Source organism: Herpailurus yagouaroundi, unplaced genomic scaffold (assembly GCF_014898765.1).
Source record: "Herpailurus yagouaroundi ecotype Mexico unplaced genomic scaffold, PumYag 208, whole genome shotgun sequence".
Lineage (NCBI taxonomy): Eukaryota > Metazoa > Chordata > Mammalia > Carnivora > Felidae > Herpailurus > Herpailurus yagouaroundi.
This window is the reverse complement of record NW_024412439.1, coordinates 8,486,159-8,495,646: the sequence shown is the minus strand read 5'-3', so window position 1 is coordinate 8,495,646 and position 9,488 is coordinate 8,486,159. Positions and strand designations below refer to the sequence as shown.

The 9,488-nt window shown below is 56.7% G+C and overlaps 1 protein-coding gene across 1 annotated transcript in view; it reads right to left on the bottom strand.

The window, feature by feature from the left end:
• The window catches only part of RCVRN (recoverin), a 6,257-nt gene extending 2,316 nt beyond the window's left edge, over positions 1–3,941 (bottom strand). Inside the window, exons 1-2 of the mRNA XM_040453203.1 lie at positions 3,474–3,941; positions 370–481 (exon numbers count right to left, since the gene is read on the bottom strand). Of these exons, the coding sequence (XP_040309137.1) occupies positions 370–481; positions 3,474–3,854 (493 nt within the window). The 5' untranslated portion in view covers positions 3,855–3,941. The remainder of the gene's footprint in view (positions 1–369; positions 482–3,473) is intronic.
• Positions 3,942–9,488: the final 5,547 nt, after the last annotated feature.

The window sequence follows — 9,488 nt, the reverse complement described above, 5'->3', positions numbered from 1 at the left end:
GCCCTGCAGTGCATGCTGGGATGGGGTGTCCCCTGCCCCCGACCCCAGGCCCCCAGACTGCCCTGCAATGCGTACTGGGATGAGATGTCCCCTGCCCCTGTCCCCAAGCCCCCAGACAGCCCTGCAGTGCATGCTGGGATGAGTGTCCCCTGGCCCCAACCCCAGGCCCTCAGACAGCCCTGCAGTGCATGCTGGGATGGGGTGTCCCCTGCCTGCAACTCCAAGCCCCCAGACAGCCCTGCCGTGCATGCTGGGATGAGGTGTCCCTGGTCCTGTTGGGGCACTGGCTCCCGGAAGGATCACTCTGGGGGTCTCCAGGAAACAACCCGTGACTGTAAAACCACAGGCTATGAAGGGGAGGGAATTCACCATCATCTTTCTTTCCAAAGAACCCCCAGATCTTCTCGGTTCGCTTCTCTGGGGTGTTTTCATCCTCTGGAAGGTTCTTCGCGTCCTCGGGACTGATCATTTTGAAAATAGCCTGCAGCAAATAAAGATGAAGGTCTCATCAGAAGGAGAAGCAGAAGCCTGTGTGCCTCCCCCCCACCGCCCCGGGGCCAAGCATCCTCTATGGCAGAGACTGAAAGGCAGATGTCCAGGCCCCGGGCTGCCCTGTTGAACCAGAATTCACGGGAGTGGGGTCGGGGCGTCTCCACCTCCGAGATCCTCAGGAGGGACAGGGAACATGGTGGAGAAGTGAAGAGGCTGTCGGTTTATTTTCTCCCTCCTGTGACTTTTGCATTTCCCGCCCAGGTAGGCGCATTACTTTCATTTTATGAAAATATGAGAGGAAGAACTTAAAAGCGTTGTGATGATAAGCCCACAGCAGCCCCCAGGTTGCAGTCTGGGATCCGCTACCTTGAGCCTGACGCCCGCAAGTTTTAGGATATCAAACGGCTTCTTCCGGGTCCACGTGGTACCTTGGTTGCCCAGCTGGGCTGGCCGTATGGTAAGAATTGGTGAGAAGTGTTGAACACTTCCCGTGCCACATTTCCAAACATCTTCATATGTTACCTTCACGACAGCCTCACGAGGTGGGTGTCACTGGCCCATTTTATGGGTGAAAAAACTGAGATAGTGTGCCAAAAGTCTCCCGGCTAGAAGCAGAGAAGCAGAGATTCTCACCCAGCAGTTTGGTTCTAGAACCTCCACTTGGAGGGCATCCCAGAGGCTGGGGAAGGGAGAGGGGAGTGTCAACGAGAACATTCCAAAGCCCCCACCCCCACCCCACCCAGGACACAGGAAGCCTCTCATTTATGCTTCCGCTCAGGGGGGGGGGGATCCAGAGAAAGATTTAGATTTAGGCTCCAGGATCCTTCTCGCCTCCCTCTACTCGCGCTAGTAAAGGAGCTCGATGTGTGACGTAGGACAAAGCAGGGCCCGTGACAGGGAGGGGAGACCTGGGCAGGTCTCCCTGGGCTCTGCCAGCTCCGGGTTACTAGGATTCCACCAGCTCAGTAAACCCAGGCCTGGAGGGCAGGCAGGCGTGTTGGGTGGGAGTGGGGGGCACCTTGGAGACACCGAGGCAGGGGCAGTAAGCCTGTGAAACTAGCCTGGAGGGAAGGTCAAAAGCTTTGGGAAGTCTCCTCCCAGGTCCCCCCTCTCCCCCGTCCCTCCCCCCGCAAACTGTAGCAAGAGAAGCAAAATCCACTCCAGGCAAGAGCCTGGCTGGCAGCGCTCAGGGCCCAGGGGGGCCCAGCAAGTGTGGGTGGGGGGCTCCCCGAACGCCTCTCTCTGTCCTGAGCCGGGCCGACCATGTGCAGGCCCAACTGCTCAACACCGGCCACCATGCCTGTCTGCCCCAGCCTGCTTCTAACTCCGAGGACAGACCGCCAGGGGCTCAGTGAAGGAACAGGCCTTACCCCGGGCCCCAGAGATTTTTTCCAAGGCCACGAGAGCTGGGATCAGAACCCATAACTTGGGCCTCCCAGGGCAGCGGCCACGCGATCGAGTGAACTGCAGAACCCGGGCACCACCTTGCACAGCCTCAGCGGCTGGCTGCTACCCCTCCCCCTCTCCCTCTTTCCCTCCCTTCTTTTTCCCCTCCCCCCTCTCCCTCCCCTTCCTCCTCCTCTTCCTCAAGGAGCAACCAACTTGCAGGCCACGGCTGGGCCTGACCCCCTTTAGGTGGTTCTGAGGACGCGGTCCCTGTCCCAGGCCACCTGCCAACCCAGGGGAGCTGTCTGTGGGTGGTGCCCGGGTGCCAGTGAGGTTCCCGCCCTGAACGGGAGGCCCAAGCAGAGTCTGCTGCCCGCGGGCCGCCCTCTTGGCTACTTGGTCTATGGTCTCTCCCTAATCAGGGGGTGGGCCGTGCAAACGACAAGATTACAAATGCACCCAAAAAATGAAATAAAAGAAGGAGACATTCTCCCCTCTCGCCAGGCACGGAATTAGGGAAATAAAGCAAGGATGTGGGGTAAGTGAGGGGGCACTAAAAAGATTTAGGGAAAAGATACCAAGTGAAGAGCACCTCAAATGACATCATACGGAAAAAATAGAAGCATCCGAATTGCCCAAAAATATGGGGCTACTTATATATTTTTTATGGCACTTCCATTAAGATGGAATTTTAAGCAACTATTTAAAATGGTTTTGAAGAGGATCCATGGAGAGAGAAAACATAACAAAATCGTAACTGAAGAAAGTTCTGATAGAAATCCTACATGGCGATGCCATAGTTCCTAAAATTATTTTTAACTATGTAGAGATGAAGGGCTGGGAAGGCATATACCAATATGCTGACGGTCTCTCCCTCTGGATGATGGAATTAAAGGCAATTGCAATTGCTTTTAAGTTTCACCTATTAAATAGGACTATTCTCGAGACACCTCAATTCTTTACAGCAAATGATGTGATTCTGGGCCAGTGCGGGCGGGAAGGAGAGTGAGTGTGTTTGCGGAAGCGCTGGCCAGCAAGGAGCCTGAAGACCCCTCGCTCAGTCCAGAGCACACGGTTGGGGAGGGGGGCGGTGGGTGTGAAAGCAGAGCCCCCCCACCCAACAGCCCGGGGTGAAGTGGCCTGTCCCAGGCTACGAAAGACCATGGGGACTGGAACCCAGATTTCACGTCCCTCAAAGCTGGTCTCCTTCTGCTGTGTATTGGAAACATGTTACAGACTTAAAACTAATTGTGGAAGAAGCTGAATATGTACTGTGGAAGGTTTGGAAATACATTTTAGTGGAGGTTGGAAGGATGAATGGAAGGGCACATGGACAGAAGGACAGATGGAAGGAAGGACAGAAGGAGGGAAGGAAAGAGGGAAGGAAGGAAGGAAGGGAGAGAAGAAACCCTGGAGACCCCTCCTCCCGTGCACTCAGCACCCCTGAGCCCCAGAGCTGGGATCCCCGCTCCACCTGCCAGCCCGGCCCCCGTCAGGGCACCCCCACACCCCGGGCGCGGCAGTGGTGGCGGGGGCCCGGACCCCGCCCCCCAAGCCCGTGACCCCGGTCCCACCACGGGGCACTGGAGACCGACCATGACGATCTCCAGCACTTCGTTCTTGCTGATGGCTCCGTTGCCATCCACGTCGTAGAGGGAGAAGGCCCACTCCAGCTTCTGGTTGGTCTTGCCCACGGAGGTCATGTGCAGGGCGATGACATACTCCTTGAAGTCCAGGGTGCCGTCGCTGTTGGCGTCGAAGCTTCGGAACACATGCTGGGCGTAGGCCTTGGGGTCGGCTTCGGGGAAGAACTTGGTGTAGATGCTCTGGAACTCCTGTCGCGTGATGCGGCCGCTGGGACAGTCCTTCAGGAAGGACTTGTACCAGGCACACAGCTCCTCCTCTGTGAACTTGGTGTTCAGCTGCAGCTCCTCCAGGATCTCCTTGGACAGGGCCCCGCTTTTGCTGTTCCCCATGGGTGAGGCCGGGCGGCTGGGGTGGTCTCCTGGCTGCAGAGGCGGGTGCTGCTGGAGGCAGAGGAGAAGGTGCTGGCAGATGAGAGGCCGTGTGGCAGGTTCACCCCAGCACTGGGAGGGAGGAGGGGCCGGGATCGGGTGGGGGCGGGGTGCAAGCTCCAAGACCCCCCCCCACCAAGATTAAAATAAAGAGCTGACAGCAGGTGGCCAATCCATCTCGGCCTTCTGGGAGGACAGGGCAGGAGGTCAGAAACTTCAGAGCCAAAGCCTTGGCCTTCCCTGCTGCCCCTCGTCCGTCCCTCCTCCTCCTCTTCGACTCCAGCTTTCCAGAAGCCATGGGGCTCACGGCCTGTATTCCCCCCCCACCCCAAACTCTGAAGGTCCCAGGGACAGGAGTGGCATCTTGCATTGGGCCCTATACCGCAACCCTTAAAAGCCAGGCTCTGGCGCCAGCCCCGGCTCAAATCCCAGCTTTGCAATTTACTAGCTGTGTGACCCTAGGCGTGTTTCTTAACCTCTCTGTGCCTACAGTGCTCCTGAAATTCTTCACCCCCTTCAAAGCTTTCCTCAAATGTCACCTTCTCAGCAAGCTGGACTGACTAGTCTATTTACAACGCACCCCGCTGCCAGCCGTCTGCATGCCCCAAACCCTGCTTTATTTTCCTCCCTTGCAGGTATACCTCCTGATTCACTTTTAATGAGCCCATGTGCTGTCTATGCCTGTGCCAGAACGAAAGCTCCGTGAAGGCAGGGATTCTGTTTTGTTCTCAGCCACATTGCCATTGCCTGAATGGTGCCTGGCAGATTTGGGCTCTCGGTGAATATTCCCTGAGTGACAAGGCATAAAAACAGTATCTACCTCATTGTTATTTTGAGGCTAAAATGAGTTAATACATGCAATGCAGTTAGAGCCTGGCACACAGTCAGTGCTAAATTCATGTTACTTCTTATTCATCTGCAACAGGGATCAAAATCTAGACTGCCTTCAGGGGCCAACAGGTGGAGGAAGTGAGCGAAGCAGGTGAATCAGGGACAAGACCGGTTGTAAGGCCTGTACCACACACAGAAGGGGCTGCCTGTGGTCAAAGCCATGTGAATGTGGTCATCCGAGATGACGGCCCAGTGTTACCAGATTTTTCAGTGCTGACCCCTGGGGTTCCAGAGGATTTCTCAGGAGGCCTTAATGTTGGGGGTGTTTCTGTGTGTCTCTGTGTTTACTTACTATATTTTCCCACCAGTTTGTGAGCGCATATGATTTCGTAATGGAAGGCCTTTCTTTTTTTTCCTAGAACTTCACTATCCTGTAGCGAGGCGTTTGTTCTCAAGAGCAGTTGGAATAAGACAGTCACCAAACTCAAAAACCAACCAACCAACAAACCAATCCACCCCAGCCCATGAAAGTGAGGCCACAGGCTTCACCTCTTGCCCTTGAACCAGATGGGGGAGGTGATTAGAAATGCCTGCTCGTGCTGGGCCTGTCCGAGTGGGGCCTGCGGATCAGGAGAGGCAATATTATAGGGAGGAAATGGAGCCCTGAAGGGCATGTAGCCTGCCTGGGTCACACGCTGCTAAGCGGCAAAGCCGGAAGGAAAGCCCCGGTCTGCCAGGCTCTCTGTTCGGGGTCTTTTTGTTATATTGCAACTACCTCCTTTCCCAAGGAGGCCTGAGTGAGGGGCTAAGAAGTTCCATTTTTGCAAGAGCTGGGGTTGCCCTGGCAGAAGAGGTGGTGGGCAAGGAGACAGGGCCCTGGGTTAACGCAGGAGGCAGAGACTCTGGGGGGCCCCCCCCCCCCGGGGCCTTCTGCCCTGGCCAAAGTCAAGGAGGAAGGAGCCAGAACCAGGTGGGAAGCAGCCTGGTACTTCGGGTCCACATTCCTCAGGTTGTCGTACCCAGGAGGGCCCCGCCGCGTGGAAAGGACCACAGGCAGCTGTGTTGATGCTGTTGGGAGAGGGGTCATGACCTGGGGGGTTTGTTTGAAAACCTGTATAAACATCTTCTATCAGAGGGAGAGTTTATGCGTATGCGCCTTAGTCAAACAAGTTGTTGGAGATGATGTATTGTGAATGGGTTTGTTAAGTCTGAGCTGGGGCCATAAACTCTCCTCGAACCCCAGAGGGTGCTGGGGAGGAGGCCGGCCCCCCCAACTAGAGGTCCTCCGTTTGTGTCTCCCCATCCCGGCCTTGCCTCCACGGAAAGAAGCGGTCTCTTCCCAGAGGCCGGGTCCATCCCTCCCGGAGCCAGGAGCTCTATCTTGGCCGTTCACGGGGGCCTGGTCACCACACTCATGCCACCCCCAACTCCTACCTTCCCTTCCTCAGAGCCGAAGGACAAGATGGCCTTCCCTCACTCGTCCTGGAACCGGAGCCGGCACCCCCATCTGCACTGGTGCCCGGAAAGGGGGTGTGGAGAGGGTATCCGGGCGGCCCTCCCACGGCTCCCCTGTTGCACTAAATGGCTGTCCATCTTTCGGTGGCTTGGACTGGAGTCCTGGGGCCGTCCTGTCCCGTCAGCACCTGTCACACCCCACCCCAGTGTGCTGGCACATCCGGCCCCTGACGACTTCCCTGACTTCCACGATACCACCTCCTGCAGGCACTGTCACCGGTCTGGTCCCTGCTTCTGCCCTTGTCCCCAGCAGGCTGTGAAGCCAGCCCCACAGCCATGAAGTAGGCCATGTGCTCCTTGGCTCAGAAACCCCTCCCCGGCGAGAAAGCCAGAGTCCTTCAAGGACCAGCAAAGCCCCACAGAAGCTGTCCCCGCCCACCATCCCGCACCTGCCTCCCCCACCACCCGGGTCTCCTTGCCTTCGATCCAATGCCGCCTTCTCAAGGACGCCGCCCCAACTGCCCTCTTTAATACTGCGACGTACCCACGGTCAGCCTCACACCCTGCCCTGTGCTTCTTTCTCCCGAACACCTAGCACCTTCCACAGCCATGCTAGATTCGTTATTATGTCGACCTTCTTTGTTTGCCTCTCCCTGCTGGAAAGCCAGGTCCACGAGGGCAGGGCTCACTCGCCGATGCGTCCCCATGACCTAAAGTGGTGTTTGGGATAGAGTACGTGCTCGATAATTACCGCATGGATGAATGGTTGGATGGATGGATGGATGGATGGATGGGGGGAGAACAAAAGCCAGGAGCCACTTCTGTCCACAGGGACGTTAGGCACCAGGGGAGGGGGCCGAGCAGGGCCAAGTGCGTGGGTCTGGCATCGTGGTACCCATCTGGGGGGGGGGGCGGTCAGTGCCTAGTGCCCTCTGCTAAGACATCAGGCATAAAATGATCACCACCCCTGGGTGCCCTGTGGTTATGCTGAGCCCATTTATACAAAGGACAGGGTGACAGCGGGCTCCAGGAAGGAGGGTCACCCAGCAGGACCCAGTGTCTCTGGACAGTTTATTTTACATGGGATGAATGTAAGCATCTCGAGTGTATACACAGAGCCAAAGTGGGGGGGGGGCCGAAGAAAGAGAGAGAGAGCATTTAACTTCCTGAAAACGCTTTATAATAATGCAGAACAATTATATATAGCAAACGCCTTCAAAATTTAAACCTTTAAACATTAGTTCTTTAGCATTAATACACACAAATGCTATTACGGGGGACGGGGCGGGGGGCAGCCGGGGGACCGGAGGAAAGGGCGAGTTACAGCCTCCATAGGGATCAGAGTTTCAACAGTGTTACTTATAAATTATGGTACATCGATGTTATTTACTGATCTAGGCAGCCAGAGGAAGGAAGGATATACAATGTGGGGTAAACACATTCATACCAGGATGAGCAATGCTGGCAGGAGACGCAGCTTTTTAACATTAAAAATGTATAAAGTATTTAGCAAAAGTTACAGAAAACAGACCAAATAAGCAAGTTTATTTTGTTAGAAAATGCCACTGTCACGGGCTTTGCTGATGCGCTCGTCTGTGAAAGGGCTGCCCCCGCCCCCGGCCCCCATCTCCTCTTCTGAAGGGAAGGGAAGGGAAGGGATGCCAATTTGGGACCCCCTGTCACCAAGGACAGCTGGCGTCCCTTTACATGTCTGTTCCTGGGTCCACGTGGCTGCTAAGAGCCAGTCTGCTGAGCGCGATGCCAGAAAGGGCCCGTCTCCGCTTGACAGGGGAGTACAGAGGTCTCGCGAGGGAATGTGACTTAACTTTGGGTTACAGGACGAATGAGGCAGCAGAGTGGGGCCAGTCCAGTGCTCTTGCCCTGACGCCATATGCTTTCCTTCTCTGTCCCCACGTCACACCGTCCCCATTACAGCGCCCGCGAGCCCAGACCTTTTGCATTCCACCACTGCAATCCTACTAGAAACGTCTCTCAAACACCAAGGGTCAATGTCCCCGGAACGGCACACAGAGAGATCCGAGGGGCACTGCCACCCGTCTCCATCAGAGGACCCTCCCAACAGAAAGCCTCTGGACAGAGCCACGCGCCAGCATCTAAAGGGTCAAGGAAAATGAACCATCGGTTCTGGTCACCGGTCTCATTCCCACCCTAGCCTGTTGCAACAGGATTGGGTCCTTCACCGTCCACAAAAAAAATTCTCCCGTGGGGGTGGGGGGGGGGGATGTTGGGAGTCCTTCCTGGCACATCTCGACCCAGAGGCGCCCACAAAGCATGGGACCCTGCAGACTTGGGCTCCACGGCCAACACCTTCACCTGGCCTGGACCCAGGAATGTCTTCTGTTTGCTGGGGGCGGGGCGTGGGGTGCCTGGTTGCCTTCAAGGGCTCACCTTCCACTGAGCAGGACCTAAGCGAGACATGGTTGGTGGAGTCATTACCTTGGGGGTCACGCCCATAGCCTGCCCGGCGTTAGTGGGGTTTGGTCCTATCTCCGTCACCACTGGCCACTACCCAGTGGGCCGCAGGCACACACGCCTGGCTCGATGTGACCGCCAGCTGAACGAGGCTCCGGCAGGGACAGGAACCTCACAGGAAGAGACGCATTCTTCACGCCCGAAGACCTCAGCACACGGGATCAAAGATCGGCAGACAAGACCCAAAAGGTAATGACTTCTGCTTCCTTCGGGGGCCCGGGAGGAACTGCCTCATTCTCACCGGCTCAGGAAGCTCTTTAATTTTAGCTCTGCTTCGCGTCTACACAGAGAAGTGCCAGGGTACCCCGCTCGGGCAGGTTCCAGACCCCAGCGTGCACAACGGCGCCCATGGGGCCCAGGCCAGGCACGACCGGGTGTCAGGTGAGGGACTGGAAACAAGAAGGGGACAGCGTGCAAAGTAGCTGGAGGAGCCTGGGGAGACCAGAATGGACACCTGCAGCCCGCCAACGAAGCGACACAGATCCAGGGGAAGGCCGCTGACGATCCAGCCCCGTGTTCTCACCCCCCGCTTTGTCCGTTCACTTTCCACACCCCCTAATGCTCAGTGCCTGCCCGGGGCCACGGCGAGGGGTTGAAGCCAGGGTCCCCAGGAGTGCGTGGATTTGCCAGCCAACAGTGCAACACAAGTGGGAGGCCCCCTTCCCCCCCCTTCCCTGGCCCCTTTCTGCACAAAAGCCTCAAATGGACCACAAAGAACCACTGTGGGCACAGCTGGCATCTGGAGAGGGAGCCTCGGGAGACACAGGAAGCAGCCGTGCAAACAAGCCGGAGACCCCGGGCCGGGAACCACTCACG